Here is a 19404-nt window from a genome sequence, read left to right as displayed (position 1 = left end):
CTAGTACGGCTTGAAGCAGGGTAGTATCAGTCTTCTGACTTACTCTGTCCTCGTGTTGTCTCCTTTTTATCCTTTTGCCTTTCCATGTATACTTTAGAATCAGTTTGTTGATAGTTACAAAATACTTTGCTGAACTTTTTATTGGTATTGCATTGTATCTATAAAGCAACTTGGGAAAAACATGTTAACAATGTTAGCTCTTCACGTCTGTGTGTGTGGAGTAGCTCTCTGTTAGCTCTTGAATTTCTTTCACCACTTTCACTAGTTTTTCTCTCACAGATTGTATACATATGTTTTAGACTTATTTATACCTAAGCACTGTTTTATTTGGTATTAATGTAAATGATACTGTGTTTCTGGCTTCCAACCTTGTTTAATTGCTTGATAGTTCCAGGGAATTTTGGGGGTGGGTTTTTTTTTTTTTTTTTTGGTTCATTTTTGAAATTTTCTGTGTAGACAATCATGTCATTTATGATGATAGCTTTATTTCTCCTTTTTCAGTATTCATTCCCCTCCTCTCCTCTCCTCTTGCTTTCCTCTCCTCTCTCTGCATTATCTAGGACTTCCAGCACAGTGTTGAATGAGAGGGGTGAGTGTGAACATCGTTGCCTTCTTCCTGATCTGTGGAAAGCATCTAGTTTATCCTCCTGAAATACAGTGTCAGTGATAGGTTTTTTGTAGATGTTCATTATCAAGCTAAGGAAATTTTCTTGGAGGTTTTATCATAAAGACTTTTTGGATATATGTAATTTGTAGTAGATAATTTTGTTTAATAACTTCATTAACTCCTAAACATCACCAGATAGTGAAGATTTCTTGTGATTGTTACTAGTAAACTATGCAAATTAATGTATTATAGATTTACATTTTTTTCTGTAAACAATATTCTCTCATGCAAGGATCAGTAAGGTATGGCTGAATCTGGTCCACTGCCTGTTTTCCTTTGGCTTTTGAGCTAAGAATGATTCTTCACACGTTTATAGGGTAGAAAAAACCAAAAGAATCCTTGTTTTGTAATACGTAACAATTGTATGATATTCAAAGGTTAGGGTTGAAGTTGAGGTTTTGGACCGCAAGCATGTTCATTCTTTTGTGTTGGTGGCTGATGTTAGGGTGTGTTCATTGTGCTACAAATCCCAGCAACTGTTGTACATACTGCTTGCTTTACTGCACACTTTGTAGTACTGATGGTAGACTTTGAAGGTGACCCTTAGGGCACAATGCAGTGTGGATTATTGTTTCAAAATGGTAAAGCATTATTTTATTGTATAACAGCATCATAGCTGTGCTAAAATAATGCAAACTGTATTGACCTTTGTAAACAAAGCATACATGAAAAAAACACAGCAATGTACAGAAGATTTGAAACAAAATGTCTTACTACAGCATAATTTCTTGATTAAAAACAAGAAAACGACAAAGTGAGGTTGTAACCAAGGTGAGTTTCAGAGCGAGTCATTCATTTCCTAGGCAAGCAAGGAAAATCTTTTTACTACTAGTAAGTTAATTGGGTCATGGCTGATAACAGGAGCTAAAGAAATGTGTCCAGAGAAAATAAAGCTGTTTAAAGCCATTAGACCTCAGCCGGAACAGTTCCATAAAGGAGCGGGAACTTTGAGAGCAACCTCAGCCAATAAAAACGCATGAATGAGCGTATTGAGTCATGAGTACACAGTTTTCCTAAGCTCTTGATAAGTGAACAGATGTTCCCAGTTCTGCTCAGTTATTTACTGGAGAATTTAGTGTTGAGTTTGAAGAAACTGAAGAATTAGCCTCTGTCAGTAGTCTGCCTAGAAAAACTGCTGGTGAGGATACCTTTAAACAAGTTGAAGAAATAGATTCAGCATTATTAAGAAAGATTCTTCTAGTATATTACAGCCAAATATGGGGCTGGGGTGGGAGCAGGAAAAAACTTAGCTGGACAAATTGAGAAAGCTTTAACACTATGAAGCCTTTAAAGCCTGTGTTTTCCCAGTGTTTACCTGTTAGTAGGTGCTCTCTGGAAAGGGTTTGGATCGGCCTTCTCCTAGCCAGTGGTGTCCAGCAGTGAGCTCACCCATCCTGGTTGGGTTAGCTGCTGTCAGCTCTGAGAGTGCTAGAAATAGAAGCTGAATTTCCTCATCGTTCTTAGTGAATGCAGTGCTGTAGCAGTGGTAACTCTAGTTGTTTGAGTTCTGGGCCAAGATGAACATTTTTTGAGCAAAAAGTCATCTGTGGTCACTACTCAACACTGAATGACTTTGAAAATTATTTTTGCTGAAGACCTGATAATACTTCTCAGTGACTCTCACCCTAAAATTAGAAGGTTAAGCAGTGCTCTATGGGAAACTTACATTTCAGTAGACTCATTTGGAAACAACTTTTCTTTGAATAACAAGTAACGTCAAGCTGTTTTATGAACTTTCTGTGCCATCCGGAGTCAAAACAAGAAGCAGGATATCCAATCTCTCAAATATTTGGAGAGAATATAGCTTATGACCTTCATCTTGATTCCAGCAACATTTTTTCCTGACCTCAATGCAAATAATTAAGAAACTTCCTCATTTTAATATCCATTTGGGCAGATAAAGAACTGCCACCTAATCTGCAGTATATTAAAAAGCAAATGTCAACGAAAGAATTTAGTAAGCTTTTAGGAATGTCTTTCAAGTAATATATTAACATAATTAAAATCTCATTACAATAGTCACCGTATTTGTATAGATCATTGTCCCTGTTTGACAGTACCTGTTTCCAAAGTGCGGTATCTATAGACGCTCATTCCGCATCATCATTAATAATGCACATCTGCAGTGGATTTTTTTTTTCATTTTCCATTTTTATTGGTACCAGGGATCGAACCCACGACTGCCTGCTTACAAGGCAGGCACTTATGCCGCTGAGCTAAATCCCCAGCCCCTGCAGTGGATTTTGATAGGAATACTAATTAGGCAAGATGTTATCTGCTCTCACAGAAGTCTCACTAGTAGACTCTTGTTTGTAGAAATTCTCAATTATTTTCATATTTTAAATTTTATCAATTAAAAAGTTTATGGAATTCTCTAGATGTCTACATAATAATCATTCTTTATATAGCTTTTGCAACACAGATAGTGTTGAATATTATAAAGATCTCTTTTATCAATTTAATTTCCATAGGAAATTAGGAGTTATACTAATCTGGAGTTGAATGACAGTTCCACAAATTTAAATCTGTGTTTCTAATTTAATCCTCTTTTGTGAATTATTTAGTTCTGGTGTTGTTTGGGAAATGAAACCACAGCAGAAATGGAAGCCTTTTAGTCAGAAGCAGATACTCCTCCTGGAGCATTCCTACCAGAAGCACCAGCGCTCCTGTGACCGCGGCTGGGTGAAGCTAGAGAATAATTTTGAGGTAAGCCCCAGTGTTCAGAGGTGTATTTTGTTGTTGTTGGGAGTGGGAGTGAGTAGTTTTATTGTCTAGTATGTGTAGACATTGAAATATGTGTTTGTTAGTAAATAAACTCTTACTTATTAGTAGGAGTGTTCGTATATAATTAAAATACTATATGGTGTCACTGCAATTAAATGTGTTAATATAATCTTGTACTGTGAAGCCTGATTTAAATGTTTCTCTTCTGTATTGTTTTAACTGGTTTTTTCTACAAATCAGTTTTGTGAAACTTTTTGTGAAATTTATGCAGCAATTATGGTAGTTTATTGAAAATTTTACTCTTACATGTTGAATAATACCTATGCATTGCTAAGTACAGTTACATTACTTCATTGTTAGAAAACCTACAAAAGTTCTGCTGAATTAAATTCATTAATCTGAATGATTGTTGGTATCCACAAATAAAGGTGTGCTCTCCATGAGGCCTTCCAGAACAAAAACTGAAAGTTATGGTGGCTGCAGGAAGACTCCAGAAACTTGACTTGAGTGGGCAGCTTGCCATCTTCAGTCGTATACTCTAGGTGTTCTTTGTCTCTAGTGTCTGACAGCTGAATCTGCACTGGTCACCAGATTTGTTTCCCACCCATCCTGACAGTGGGCTGCACATAAGTGGGGCGGGGTGGGGCTGTGCCCTTTGTGTCCAGCAGAAGCTAGCTATTAATTGTGTATAGTGAGCTTTCTTAGAAAAGTGAGTCTGTTTCAGAGCTCTCGGTTGTAGATGACCTTAAGATCTTCTGGTGAGACATAGAAAGATAGTCTTCTCATTTGGTTTCATCAGTGCACAGATACCTAAAAGGAGATACTCTGCTAATACCAACTTACCAAAATTGTGCTTTTTTTCTAGGTCAATTTTGATAAAGTTCCCATGGAAATGCGTGTGAAGAATCATTCTTAGCTCAAAAGCCAAAGGAAAACAGGCAGTGGACCAGATTCAGCCATACCTTACTGATCCTTGCATGAGAGAATATTGTTTGTTGGTCGCACTTCGTAACCACTGTCACTGTGGAAACCAAGCACATCAGGGTGCCCTGACCGGAGTGTGAAAGCGCTGAAGTTGGCGTTCTTCTCTTGACGCGATGTTTTCCCTTTCCCACATTTGATTGCAACTGAGGGAGTAGAAAATTGGATGCCTTTCACTTGCCTGATTTTGTACTTTATGAACCCATTTCTTTTTTCCCCTTTTGTGCTTTTCAGCTTTTACAGGGAAAGGTGACTACTTAGTAAATTTACAAATCCTATCAACCATAATGCTCGAAACTTGTGTAATGGACCAGATTTAACAATTAAGAAACTGGAAAATATTGCTCATCCTTTACATTTTCAAAAATTGTTCACAGCACTTTATTTTCAGTTGCATTCACAATCCATTGAGCTTAAGTGGATGGTTTCATAAATAAGGTTATTATTTTAAAATGATACGTTAGTTTGGTGATATCAGACTCAGGCATAAGATCACCTTTAAAATTGACATTGTTTTTTGTGTTAGGTTATAAAGAGTTTCTTTTTCATTACTGAGTGAAAAATCTGTTCTTCGTGGGATTAAATAATACCCTTCAACAAAATTTATTGAGTGCCTGTTATCCAAATTGCTGTTCAGACATGAAATGACTTCTTGGAGTTTATATTGTAGGGGAGTGTTAAAGATTGCTAATTTAGCTCTTCATGTTCTTAGACACACTGGGAATTATGCTGTTCAGTAGAATAATGAAGATTATGAACAGTTATTTTTGTAGTCCATGTTGACTTTGCCTCAGGGAGGGGTAGAGCCCTGGGCTTTCCTGGACTTGTATCAGGTCCACTTTGTGTAGCTCTGGGCAGGTTAAGTAGGACGTCCAGGGAGGACAGAAGGAGAAAGGAGAGTCATCTGCTTTACTGACACGTGTTAAGTTACCCGTTGTCTGTGTCTTCCTGCTCTACTGCATTAATGTTGCTATTGGATAAAGTGGAAGCCAATGGGAAGGTGAAAGTCTGCTTTTAAGGACTGAGAGAGGTACTGTGGAAACTGAAAGCCTTGTGATTTCTTTTAAAAGTTTATTTGGCAACTCACTAACTGTTCCATAATTGTCATGCCATTGCTAATTATTTTTATGGTATAATTATAACAATTGTTATCATTAATTGTTGCCATGAGCTATGTACCTTAATTGGATGAAAATAAATAATTTCCTGTTTTGGCTGGCAAACTGTGTGCCAGCTGACGTTTTCTTCTTTAAATCATTATCCCATTTTTGTACAGGGATTTTGCTTCCTTCCTAATGACATGATGGTATTTATACACTTGGAATGAAAATAGAGGTCTAGTTTTGAGTCAGACCACTTGTATTTTGTCAGAAAATAAATGAGAATCAGATATGAGTTGTTCTTTATTTGTATACAGGATAAATAACATGTTTTAGCAGGGCTTTCATTGGAAGATACTTATGGTTGTCATACTAGATTGGACGATCTGGGTCCTGTTGTATAAAGCTTTTGTGTTTTGCTTGTGTTTATTGAATATTATGTTTCTTTTAGTTGCATTTGAGTCTGTCTTTGAGTTCTGGAGGTGAAGAATCAGACAAACAGGAAATGATTGCGATTCATTCTGTCAACCTGCTTCTGAAAAGCATAGGTGCCACTCTGACTGATGTGGATGACCTTATTTTCAAGTAAGACTTCTATTCCAGTACACTGGAAGCTATTTATGCCAAGGTTGAGTGTTTGGATACTAATTTTTCTATTTCTGTAGTATTAGCCTAGGAGGTTGATAATGCTTACTACGTGAAGAATTTGATCCATTTTTGATGGTGTTCTTTAAGATGTGCTTATTTTATTAATAACAATGATGATGAAGTCATATTTTCTTTTATTACTCATATCTTGGGGCTGGGGATTTAGCTCAGTGGCATAAGTGCCTGCCTTGCAAGCAGGCAGTCGTGAGTTCGATCCCTGGTACCGATAAAAAGAAAAAAGACAAAAAAAAAAAAAGTATACTCATATCTGTGTAATATGAATATAAAATAAAAATTTAATTATTTTCTGTATTTAGAAATTTGTAGCAATGAAGTGAGATTTCATTGTAACCACCCAGCAAAGTACAGAAATAACAACATCTTGTTACCTTTAATATGAGGATATTTATGTGTGCTGGTTACATATGAATTCAGTAACTCTCTGTGGCATTGAATATTCAGTAGTGGTATTGGGACAAGGAGTCAGCTGGAAGAAAATTTTTCAAATTATTTCTGTCTCACAAAACAAAGGATAAAATACTGTGTAATTTTCAATCTGAAAGACTTGAAAAAAATTTGTTATTAGATCTGTGAGTAGAGAAAAATCTAAGCTTAAAAGCTATAAGAAAAATTTCTTACAGCTTTTCAGTGGAAAATGCAAAATAGATTGTACCACATAAAAATTGAATATTTCGTATTAGAGCCGAGGAAGATGAAGACAAAAGCTGGAAAAGTACAATGATATAAGATGTAGAGAGGATTTTTAGTGTTAATATTAACCATTCCTAGAAATTCCAGTGGTGTCACAGCCATTGGACAGTAAGAGGTACCTCACAGAAAGGAAAGTGAAGGTGACTGATTGATAGTTGAAATGTCTAGTTTTAGTATTTATCAAAAGTGCATGTAGGGGCTCAGCAGCATAAGCACCTGCCTTGCAAGCAAGCGGTCATGAGTTCGATCCCTGGTACCGATTTAAAAAAAAAAAAAAAGGAAAAAAAGTGCATGCAGATTGATGTAAATTATCACCACTTCAAAATGCAAGTGGTCCTCATACTACTAGATGGAGTGGGTCTAAGAAATGGACACTTTTTTATGCTGTGGATGTTAGTGGAAAGCTCTGCATCTATGGAGTCTGTTTTTGTGGTCTGTCATTCAGTATTCTGTTTTGGGAATTTAGTCCAAAAAATAATCTTGAAAAGCAGCTAGAGTTATATTCAAAATATATGAGGCAGCATGAATTATACCCAGAACTGGGCTCTTGGTGACAGAGGGGAGTTGGTCATTCCGATGCTGTCCCACAGAGTGGCAGTGGAATGCTGTGTACCCGAGGTGATTTAATGGGACGTGAGTGAAGATAAAAACAGATACCCACAATGATGGCACATAAAATATTGTAAATGCTTTGTAATTGCATAGAAAAGAATTAAAAATGGAAACGATGAGGAAACGAAAAAATCTAGAGTGGTGAGATGGTGGTTGACTTTAAAAATTGTGTACTCTGTCACATATTTATTGTAAGCTTACATGAAAATGCACTATTTTAATCATAATTTTGTTACCATAACATTAAGATACCAGCTGTAAATTACATCAATGCAAAGTTAAATATGAAAGAATTGACTGTGACTAGAATAGGCTATTAGTGAATTTTAAGTCCTTTTCCCCCAGAATATAGTTTTAGTGTTTTGAAATTTTCCTTTTTCTCCTCCTAGACTTGCTTATTTTGAAATACAATACCAGTTTTACAAGAGAGATCAACTCGTGTGGAGTGTTGTTAGGCATTACAGTGAACAGGTAATTTCTTATTAGAGTAGCTTTCAGGGAATATACTTCATAAAATACTAGAATAAAACATTTGTATGTGATTGTGTAATATGTAGTAATGTTTACATAATTTATCTCAATTTATAATCTCAAAACTTAGTGTTCTTCTTAAATGATTAATTTGTTCTTTAGTTCTGCCACCATTATATACTTTTCAAAAATTTCCCCCTGTGCCTCTTTCCCTTTGCAGTTGTTACCATTTGGGAAAGAGTAGTGATTTTGGTGTCATTACTTTTGAGTTCTTGAGGGGCTGTTGTCTGTCAGCATAGCATATGGAATTGCAAGAGAAACTGTGGTCTGGTTTCTTTCCTGGACGTCTATCACCCTGTGGTTCTGTAGGTGTCCAGCTGCTCAGGTGGCATTGCTGTGTCCTGAGACCACAAGTGGTTTCCTCTTGCTGTCTTGTGCTAGAAGGTTTTCTCCTTTCTGATGTGTAGATGTTGCAGTGATTACATGTTCAAATAAGGATTTCATTTCTCTTGTTTTTTGTTTTAGTTTGTAATTATTCTGCACATAATTTAAAAAGTAATAGTGATGATAAGGTAAAAATAACAACCACCATTACTGAATTATGTATTTGTTTAATAGGTATACTCACCCATGCAAGGTTGATGTAGCTTTGCGTTTCGTAGATGAGAAGGTGGAGGCTGGTAGATACTTGTCATGGTTTTCATAATTGCTAAAGGACAGACTCTACCTCAAACTTAGTTTCAATTTGAAAGCCGTACAAGTGTGACACCTGATACACAATGAAATATCAGTCAGTGGATGTGGGAGTGGAGATTCCACATGGCTCTCCTTTTACCTAAGCATAATCTCTCACACCCATTCCCTACTGTATCATGATGCCCTTTTTTTTTGAACAGCTGCAAAGGACTTAGTTTACCTTTTGTCTTCCATAGTTCTTAAAACAGATGTATGTCCTTGTGTTGGGCTTAGATGTGCTTGGAAACCCATTTGGATTAATTAGAGGTCTGTCTGAAGGAGTTGAAGCTTTCTTCTACGAACCCTTCCAGGTATTGCTTTTTTTTAAAAGTTCAAGTGTGGGTATAAAATTTTTAATGACAATAGTTTGTATTTTCATTGTATCTAGGAACTGAATGATATTTATTTATTTAAAAATATTTGAAATGACATTGAAAGCCTGATTTTGTGAATTAAATAAGCACTTGTGCTTATCTGGACAATGAAATGTGCCCATGTCCCAGATTTAGTGTAGTTACGAGGGTGTTTACAGTGTCGGGTAGACTGTAGATTCTTTTGATGCTGTTGCACCGCTGTGGGAGGGACTGGTGGGACATTAGGAGCCAGCCTGCTGTCACAGTCATGCTTTTGTCTAATTCGTCCAGCTCTCCAAAGAGTGGGAGCCCAGTGTGCTGAGGGTGTTGTTTGGAAGGATGAAGCCGAGAGAATAAGTGGGAGGGTGAGAGAGTCAGAAACATCTATGCACTCAGGCGGCCTGCTAGCAGTGCAGCAGAAAGCTGAATATGTGCAGATATGGACTCAGGCAGTCCTGGGAGCAGCTGCCGAAGAGGCAGGCAGCTTTGTACTGCATGGCCCACTTAGCATTAAAACCAGTGACTTTAATTTAACGTCCAGGTTTTTTGTCTTACAGAAGTTGCTGAGATTGTGTGGTAGAAAATACCTTTGATTAGAGTGGTATTCTATCAGTACTTGAAATATAGGATAAATATTGTCTTGTTAGCCTTCATGGATCTTTACACACTCATCATATTCATGAAAACCCTGAATTTTAAGGCTTAATTCTAAGTAGCAAACTTCCTTTGGGCCAGGGTGCTGTCCAAGGTCCTGAAGAGTTTGCTGAAGGATTAGTGATTGGAATGAGAAGTCTCTTTGGGCACACAGTAGGTATGTATCACCAATTTACATGTATCTGTATACTTTTATATTAACATAAAATGTGTTGTTTATGAGAAGTAAATGATTATATTTAGTAGGTGGGATCACTTAGTCTCTTTTAAAAGACATGTTTTCGTGTTTTTAAATGGGAAATAATTTAATATTGGCCTGTTAGTTTTTAAATATGTCTTTGTGGTGGTGAATCAATGTACTTCAAATATTTGATAGTTGGCAAAAAACGTTTCATTTTTGTGTGAGACAGATTTGTTAGTTGGAAGCAGTGCGTGCTGTGCATTGTGACATTGCTTCCATAGGACCCATGTGACTTCCTCCTCTGGCTTTTGGTAGGTGGTGCAGCCGGAGTTGTGTCTCGAATCACTGGTTCCGTTGGGAAAGGTTTGGCAGCAATTACAATGGACAAGGAGTATCAGCAAAGAAGACGAGAAGAGATGGGCCGACAGCCTAAAGATTTTGGAGATAGTCCGGCCAGAGGAGGAAAGGGCTTCCTGCGGGTAAATCTTCTTCAAGAACCTTCAACTTTTATATGAACATTTTGGAGTGTGCAATCCAAATGCTGAGTTTTGGTTTTGGGGGGGGGGTGGTACCCAGAATCAAACTCTCAGTCTTGTGCTTGCCAGGCAGGCACTTGTGCCGCTGATGCTGAGCTGTGTCGTCCCCAGATAAAGGTGTCTTTTGTTTTTCTTGAGACAGGGTCTTGCTATGTAGTTTGGGCTGGCCTTGAACTCATTTTGTAGCCCAGGCTGGCCTCGAACTTGCAGCAGTCCTCCTGCCTCAAGCTCCCAAGGGCTGTAATTACAGGCGTGCATCACCACACCAGGCCTACACTGCTGTTTTTGACAGTTGTTAAGAGTGTATAACTGTATTTTTAATCTTGGAAGTATTTTCAAAAAGCTGCGACTGGTGTTTGAGCCAGTGAGTTTTAACAGCTGTGTCTTACATTCTGTGAAATACTCTATTTGTCAGGTTATTTGCTGTGCCAGGGTGTTTTCTTTATTTTCTTTTTTTTACAGTTCCATTAAATTAAAAAGTAATCTCATTGAAATGTATAATTAGATTATTTCACTCAACTAATTTTTATTGATGTGAGACGGAGGATTACACAGAGAGATTGAATCAACTGCCTGTGCTCGTACAGCTGATAGGTAACAGAGCCAGGTTTAGGTGCTCTATCTCTGCCTTACTGCTCTATCTTCCATGGATGTACTCAGTTAAAAAGCTCTGTGACTTAATATCTTTACAATAATAATGTGCTCACACGTTCACATTATCAAGTGAGTCATGAGTCTTTAGTCTTTTTTTTTTTTTTTGAATTTTTGTTTCTAGTATGTTTGTAGAGACCTCTAGTGGTTGATTTAAAATTAAGCAACTTCTCTCCCAGGAACCTTTCTGATTGCTTTCTCTTTCAGGGAGTTTTTGGTGGAGTGACGGGAATAATAACAAAGCCTGTAGAAGGTAGGTTGAGAGTATTTCTGCCCGGTAAAAAGTAAAGTGTCAGTGCTTGATAAACATGCTAGATGTTGCTATAAGATACTTGAGAAAACCATTGACTAAATTTTAGATTCACATTCTTAAATTATTTAGTGTATCTTCCTCAGAAAGCAGAGACATTAAGTAGGAGATTATGATTCAGACTTTGAAAGCTGTTTTCATCAGGACCATCAGCAAACTAGATTTTTTGAGACTCTCACTAGTAATTGACTTGAGGTTTTTCTGTGGTTATCTTTTTTATAGTCTCATTTAAAAAGGTACGTATTCTTCAGTGCAATCCCAGTTGGTATTTTTTGTGACAGTTGACAATCTAAAATTTATATGTAAATTCAAGAGTTCCAAAATAGCTGAAACAGTCTTGAAAAAAGAGCAAATTTGGAGGACTTATACTTCGCAATTTTAATACTTGTTATGTATAGAGCTGTAGTAAAAAAACAGTGTGATACTTGTGTAAGAATAGACGTATAGATCAATGGTATATAACTGACAGTTGACAGTTCAGAAATAAAATCTTCCAGTTATGGCCGATTGAGTTTGGCAGGGGTGCTGAGACGGCTGGACATCCACACGTGAAGCAGAGTAAAACTGGACCCTTAACCCTGTACTGTGTAAAAGTGAACTCCAAATAGGCTAAATACCTAAACGTAAGAGCAAAGCTACAGAACTCAAAGAAAACACAGAACCGGGTCTCTGTTACTTTGGGGTGGCTTAGCTTTTCTAGATGCGACACCAAAAGCACAGATGAAAAAAAGAAAAAGTAGTTAAATTATACTGCACTAGAATTTAAAATTTTTGTGCCAAAAGGACACCATCAAGAAAGGGAAATGACAGTCCACAGATTGGAAGCAGATTTTTACAGACATCTATTTGATGAAAGACTGAATATAAAGCACTCTTACAAGTCTCAGTTTAAATGGACCAAGGATATGAATGGACATTTCTCCAAATCAGATGTATGAGATGAGACTAAAGGACCAGGGACTTAGCAGCCTAAGCACCTGCCTGGCAAGCGTGAGGTCTTGGATTCAATTCCTGATACAAAAAAAAAGAGAGAGATGACTAAAATTCATGATGAACATTTAAATTTTTGAAAATTAGTATAATAACAGATGTTGACACTAAGTCCCCTCAGAATCTCCCCTTTGATTTGAACACACTTACCCCATTGCTTTTGCCACTTCTGAAGCAGTTCTGGAAGCCGTCCTTAGTATCGGTACAGGTGAACGTGGCTGCTGAGGGCCATCCAGTGGGCAGGCATCTTGTTGGAAGGTGAGGGTGGGTCCTCATGCATTTTGTTACTGGGTCTGGCACCATGCCACTGAGTGCTGGTCTCCAAAGTTAAAGGTAGGTGCTTTGAATTGATTCAGTACACTGAGGCAGCCGCGACGGCACAACCACAGACACTTGTGAAAGAGGACTTCAGAGCTGCTTCAGAGAGGGGCAGGGCGATGGGATGAGTGTGCTTGGAGGAGGGAGGAGGATAATTGACATTGTATCTTTCACTGTTTTATTTATATATTTAAAAAAGGAAAGTGAGGAAAAAAAGCAAAAGGCATAAACAACAACAGCAAACTCAAAACAGTAACAATACAGGGTGTCGAAACAATGAAAGAAATTTAACAATGGTTGTTACATTACATATTGTTCTCTTTTTTTTTAAAGAAAGAAAAGAAACTTAAAATAGAAAAACAGAAAAAGGTAGAACAATACCAAATTAAAAAAAATTACCATCACAGAATCAAAGCATAAATGGTGGCTAGCCCCCCAAACATTGACAGTGCAGATACTTTTTTTTTTTAAATGTAAACTTTGACCAGGTTTTCTGATCACTTGTAAAGAGGGCTCATAAGAACATCTAATTAGTCATCAGGGGTGTATGTATCAAATCACAGTCACATACCACGTCACACCTGTTAAGAAGGCTGAACTCAGCACAGTGTGGGGAAATCGAAGCCCTCATACATTGCTGATAGGAATGGAAGGTCATGCAGTTCCTGTGTGGAAGAATCTGACTGTGCAACCAGAGACTTAGCTGGGCTCTCGTGTGGCTCTTTTGGTGTAAGGTATGCACCCAAGAGAGTTGAAAGAGAGGTTCAGACAAAAACTTTATGATAGCAGCATCTTATCCCAAATATCCTCCTAGAGGGCCGAAATACCCTTTCCCTGTTGTATGAGTAGCTGAAATATGGCATATCCGTACGATGGAATATTGTCCTACTTGAAAAGAGATCAAATACTAATAGGTACTACAAGATGGATGAGCCATGAAAATAGGTATAAAGTAGAGAAAGCCACTGGTACTAGAACACAGACTGAATAATTTTGTTCATGGGAAATGTCCACAACAGGCAAATCTGGTGAAATAGGCAGTGTCTGTAGGAGAGTGAGCAGGGGGCAAGAAGTGAACTGGGTGATCAGATTAGGGAAGACTTGGGGCAGTCGTGAGGCTTGGTAATCGACACAGGGTTTCTTTTGAGGTGTGGTACAGAGTTTGAAAAGTTGTGATCTAACTTCTTTAGTTAACTTCTAATGTCTAAAAGTATATTGCTTGAAAAATCTTGATGATTGCTGTAAAAAACAACAATGTATCGTTAGTTCTTGGGCCTTGCAGTTGCCTCTGCTGACTAAAGGACCAGTCAGCTCTGGAGCTTTGCAGCTGTCTGGAGTGCTGGTTACCCACTCTGGGGTTTGGTTCAGCAGGACTGAGTTGGGGCCCAAGAATTTTCACTTAGCACAGACTTCGAGGACCCAGTGTTCTTGTGTGAGGATTAAATTTAACTTGTTTAGAAAGTCAGTATCTTGTAGCTTTCTGAGTTTGGTGCACATTTCTGTTGAGTTCAAACTTGCTTATTTTAAAGGATCTTTGTATACTTATTGTCTTTTTTCCTCTGAAGGTGCCAAAAAGGAGGGAGCTGCTGGATTCTTTAAAGGAATTGGAAAAGGGCTCGTGGGTGCTGTGGCTCGTCCGACAGGCGGGATTGTCGACATGGCCAGCAGCGCCTTCCAGGGCATTCAGAGGTGAGTGTGCCCACTCGGGCAGTGCTGTCAGGAGTGAGTGGAGTGCTTGCTGCCTCTGGGACTGAGTTCACTTGGAAGTTACAACAGCTTGACAGGTAAGGGGCCACCAGAAAGGAAGTAGAAGAGATTTGTTCAGTTTCCCTCTTTTTCATCACCTCCCCCAGTCTTGGTTGCTGTCTGTCTCTGTGTCATATATATGAATGAATGTACCCAGGGGTATTATACTACTACTGATCTGTACCCATAGCTCTTTTTTATTTTTTGTTTTAAGATGGGTTCAGGCTGGTTCAGTACTTGTGATCCTACGCAGCTTCCTGAGTAGCTGGGATTACAGGCGTGTGCCACCATGACTAAAATGTAGTTACCACAAAACAAACAGTTACTGGTCTTGCCATATGCTAAACACTGTGCTGGGCACCAGGAAAACAAAGAGTAGGTGATGTAGTCTTTGCTTTTATTATCTGTGACTTTGTTTAGGAAGAGGGTGGAATGGGTTTGGGGATTTAGCTCAGTGGCCCAGGCGCTTGCCTGCTAAGTGCGAGGTCGTGAGTTCAATCCCTGGTACCTAAAAAAGAAGAGGATAGAAGCTTAGGGTTCAGAATTGGACTTACTATTTTCTGCTATATTTTGGGCTACATAAAATTATCATTGTTTGCTTATCAAATATTTGTATATTTAGTCAGCATGTGTCTTTGGATTATTTTGAAGTATTCTCACATATTGCACATTTTCTGCTACCTTGAGTAGGGCAGCGGAGTCAGCTGAGGAAGTGTCGAGCCTGCGCCCCCCTCGCCGTATCCAGGAGGATGGCATCATTCGTCCCTACAACAGGCAGGAGTCAGAGGGCCATGACTTGTTCGAGGTAAATTCTGTTCTTTGAGAATACAAGCAGAGTTCAATTTTAAGGATTGCTAGAGCCAGGATTTCAGGCCCTTAACGTTCCTAACTGATGAACTTCATTGAAGGATGAGAGCTGGTTTGTAGAATAATTTAGATTATTTATTTTTTGTTTTAGCATAGTATGTTAAATGTAAATATTTGGTGAAGTTTTCTGCACAGTAGCAAAGCTTTTTGGTGCAGAAAAGATAATGTTAAAAGAAGTCACAGGCTGTACTCATTTAGTGAACATTGTTAGTTTTGGCTTCCTGCTTTGTAGCTAATCACTGGAATTTCACTGCTTTTTCTCCCCCACAAATTAGTTCATTTGCACTACTTTATAACTCTACATTTATTCAGGTAAACAGCTGAGGAGAGAAAAAAAGGTAATATAAGGTTACAGTTCTGTTAACTTTTAAAGTTTTCCATCTTTTACTATAACTTTATTATAGTTAAATAATATGTACATAAATAAATTGCTGTTTTTCTGTCACTGGCTTTCCTGCAAAGACAGCTTATTAATATTTTCTTTCCTTGACTTTAAAATAAATGACTCTGACTCATTCTTAGCCTTTGGTTTGTATTATATGTGATTCCATTTTATCTTTTTGCGTGCTTCTAACTTTATTTTCTTTCTTTTTCTGCCTACACAGCAAGAACTGGAAATACAAGAGTAAATGTTTCCCATTCTACTACTTGATTTCATCCTTAATCAGAACAAGCTGTGGTACTGACTGGGTGTGAGTCAGACTGAGAGCCACCTCTAGTGAGATTGGCTTTATAACTCTCCTCTCCATTTGGGCTTTTGACCGTAGCATTTGATAACAAACAAAAGTGATAGTGTATCTGGTAAAACAGTGCTGGTAAGCGCTCAGTGTAAAAGATGAGAGGTTGTGGGAAACAGCTGCTTCCAGTTTAGTAGGTGAAAGACAGTCCAAAACCAGATGATTCTGGTTCATTTTGAAAATTTTATCTTACAGTGTTTATGTGCATGTAGGTAAAATTGAAAAGAAAGGAGTAGTTTTTATATTCAGCCTATTGGATGTATTCTTTTTTTGTTTTTATTTTAAAGAGGGTAAAACCAAACATAACAAAACAGAACAAAGCAGATCAGAAGAAAACAATGTAAGAGACACAGATTCGGATGTATTCTTATGTTTGCAAGTCATGATGGTGGAATATTATTTCCCAAATTACTAAATAGACTTTTGGTTCCCCAATTACTAAATTTACTCAAGTCAAAGGACGATGAATTAGGGCATTTGTAAAAGTCAGTTGCTCTGAGTCTGTCTTTAGACTCTAAGTGAGAGTTGTCATATGAAGTTTGAGACTCTGTTTCCCTTTCCTCTTTTTTTCCCTTTTTAATCTCATGTTATATACATGCTCAGTCTTGCATTTATGCTTTTCAGAGATCCAGTCTCCTTGTTGGTTATATGTGCTTTGTAATTTTTAGGTTTAATTAGTGCAAACAGAAAGAGAAGTTATGTGTAATTTTTTAAAATAAATGATTGAAATGTTTAATTGGCTTTAGCAGCATCTTATCTCACAGCTTTATGCTGTGCCCAAAATTGAAACTAAAGTAAAATTTAGATTTCTAATGTGTTGCTTATTTGAGCACAGTGAAACTATGAACATACAACAACTGTTCAATTATCAAGATAAAACTACAGTTATCAAGATAATTACTCTTTTGATTCACATTTAAAAGAAGCACTTTGCTGGAAACAACTGGCATCTGAAGAGGAACCAGTGCAGGAGTAGCAGGACTGCTGCTCTTGGGCTGGAGGAGGTAGCCTGCAGGTGGAGCACTTGCCTAGCGCCTGCCAGGCCCTGGGCAGCCCCCAGCATACCCTCCGCTGCCCTGGCACACACAATTTCTGTCCCTTATGGGACCAGGTATAACAAAACATACAAATACTAAAAGTAGTATTTTCTTGGCTGTGTCAGTTTTAATGAAAATTAAATTTTGGGAACTTTCATACTTCAAGATATTTTTCTTGTTTACTTGTTTAATTTTTTTAAAGCTCCTTAGGTTATTAACCTTTTACTTGTGATTTTTTTTGAACAAATGTATGTTAATAAGCATAAAACCTCAAGAAACTTTATTAGTTTATTTAGAGGTCATCTTCTTGTCTGATTTATTAATTCTTTATCAGGCAATCCTTTAGACTGTAATTATTATTATGGTTACTAGAAGGTATAGAATGTATATTACTGAGAGGACTTAGTATTTTTTCCCAAGGGTGGTAAGCACAAATACTGAGAAATTTAAACTGTTTCACCCTTTACCTATCTTACTGTGCTTAGATATTTGAGTAAGAAATATTTATTGATTATTTAAACAGTTTCGGATATTTTTAAAATCAACATGGCCTTAAAGGACCACATATAGCAAAAGGTAAATAGCAAAGAGTACTAGCATATAAAAATGATACCATTTCATCTCTTACAATAATTTATTAGGTCTTTTGATCCCCATTTAATAGTCAGCTCTAAGAATTTCATATACCAGGTTTTCATTATGTTCTTCTTCTCTATTCTTCTAGGATAATTACTGTTTACTGCATATGTGTGTGTGTATATATATATGTATGTATGTGTGTATAATATGTGTGTGTGTGTGTGTGTGTGTGTGTGTAGTCAGTTTTACATTTAATATTAATTTTGGCCCAGATTATATAAGATTTAAAATGAGGTCCCTTACCTTTCCTTTTTAATTATATTTTCCATGTTCTTAGAAATGCTTCATTAGCATTTTAAATTCTTGCATTAGCATCTGTTTAGGTAACCTTACATCATGTATTTTATTTTTAATTCATGGTATTAAAGTTTGTCTATTATTTTACAACAGTAATAATGCTATGATAGACATCAGCATATATTTTGTTTATTCATATCTTGTGCTGTTTGCTTAGAGTTAACTAAAAAATGAAGCACCAGGTAAAAGGCTTTCGTATCCTGTTACTAACTCCACATTGCATCCTGAGAAAGGAGAGAGGCGATGTTATCAGCGGTGATCTCCTGCTTCCATCAGTAATTATCTTCCTCTGAATCTCAGAGCCTAGAGAATTTTTAGTAGTACCTAGAAGGTCTGCCACAGTGTGTTCCGGTGATATCACACGTTAGAGGCTTTCAAGGTTGAAGTGCAATAATCTGACAACTAATGAGATGTATACGAGATAAAGAGTAGATACTATGTCTTGTACTTGCATCTCTAAGCTAATTTCATTTTAGCATTTAAATTTCAAGGTGAAAATAAATTCCCATAATTGTTAATTCTTTTCCCATGTTCTCTTTGAAGAAATTGAGGCCTAATTGACAAAAGTATTTAGCTAACTCAGAGGTGAGCTGTGAAACAGGTGAGCCTGGCTCTGAAAGCTGCACTCCTCCCTTCCCGAAGTTCATTGCAAGGCTGAGGCCTCAGGCTTGGAGATTTCTCCATTTTGTCTGTGGGCTTGGTAATTATCAAGGGACACTTGGGGACCAACATCTTTTAATAACGTGTACTCAAGCATTAAAACAATATCTACAACTGTGCTTTCTCTGCTTGCGATTATATTGATTATATTTTCCTGTAATAATATTGATATTGTATTCTTTGTTATAAAATATTATGGTCTTATTCAGAATGTTCACATTCTGTATTTTTAAATATATTATCCTCTGGTCTTTATGTATTATAGATAATGCCATTAATAATATTTTCCTGCTATTAATTATAAGAAATTTGTTGTTTTTTAATGTGTGTTGACTAATTCAAATCAATACTTTTAAGATAGTTTAAAAGAAAAATAAATCTTTTAAAGTGCTGTAATTTATATTTGAATTATTTTATGCTTGGTATTTCTCTGTAGAAATAAATCTTAGCAACTATTTTGAGATCTTAGAACATCTTCATTTTCATATTATCATTGTAATTTTTATTAGAAATATAATTTTATATACAAATATACTTTTCAGTGTGTTTAACTTATACAACCAAAAATTCAAAAATAGTAACCATTACCTTATAATTTTCTTGTGTGTATAATGTCGACCTCTGTATAAATCAGTGCTTGAGTCTTTCACCCAACCCCATCAAAAAATCTGACGAAAAATACGAGCTATCCTGTGAAAAACGTTGTAGAACCATATTTTTAAAATGTTGCGATACATTAGGTATTCATAGAGCATACCCAGAGTCTTCTCTGCAAACAG

At 37.0% G+C, this 19404-nt stretch overlaps 1 protein-coding gene across 1 annotated transcript in view; it reads left to right on the top strand.

The window, feature by feature from the left end:
- The window catches only part of LOC100726528 (intermembrane lipid transfer protein VPS13C), a 91409-nt gene extending 72250 nt beyond the window's left edge, over window positions 1–19159 (top strand). Inside the window, 12 exon segments of the mRNA XM_063254229.1 lie at window positions 3232–3373; window positions 4257–4306; window positions 5300–5372; window positions 5924–6057; window positions 7833–7914; window positions 8847–8960; window positions 9738–9813; window positions 10153–10316; window positions 11232–11277; window positions 14208–14331; window positions 15079–15193; window positions 15861–19159. Coding sequence (XP_063110299.1) covers window positions 3232–3373; window positions 4257–4306; window positions 5300–5372; window positions 5924–6057; window positions 7833–7914; window positions 8847–8960; window positions 9738–9813; window positions 10153–10316; window positions 11232–11277; window positions 14208–14331; window positions 15079–15193; window positions 15861–15884 — 1144 coding nt within the window. The 3' untranslated portion in view covers window positions 15885–19159.
- The last annotated feature ends 245 nt before the right edge of the window (window positions 19160–19404 follow it).

This window comes from Cavia porcellus, unplaced genomic scaffold, assembly GCF_034190915.1.
Source record: "Cavia porcellus strain 051 isolate PalLab524CR breed Dunkin Hartley unplaced genomic scaffold, mCavPor4.1 scaffold_8, whole genome shotgun sequence".
In the NCBI taxonomy this organism is placed as follows: Eukaryota; Metazoa; Chordata; class Mammalia; order Rodentia; family Caviidae; genus Cavia; species Cavia porcellus.
The sequence above is the reverse complement of the archived record's forward strand: the minus strand, read 5'-3'. Positions and strand labels throughout refer to the sequence as shown.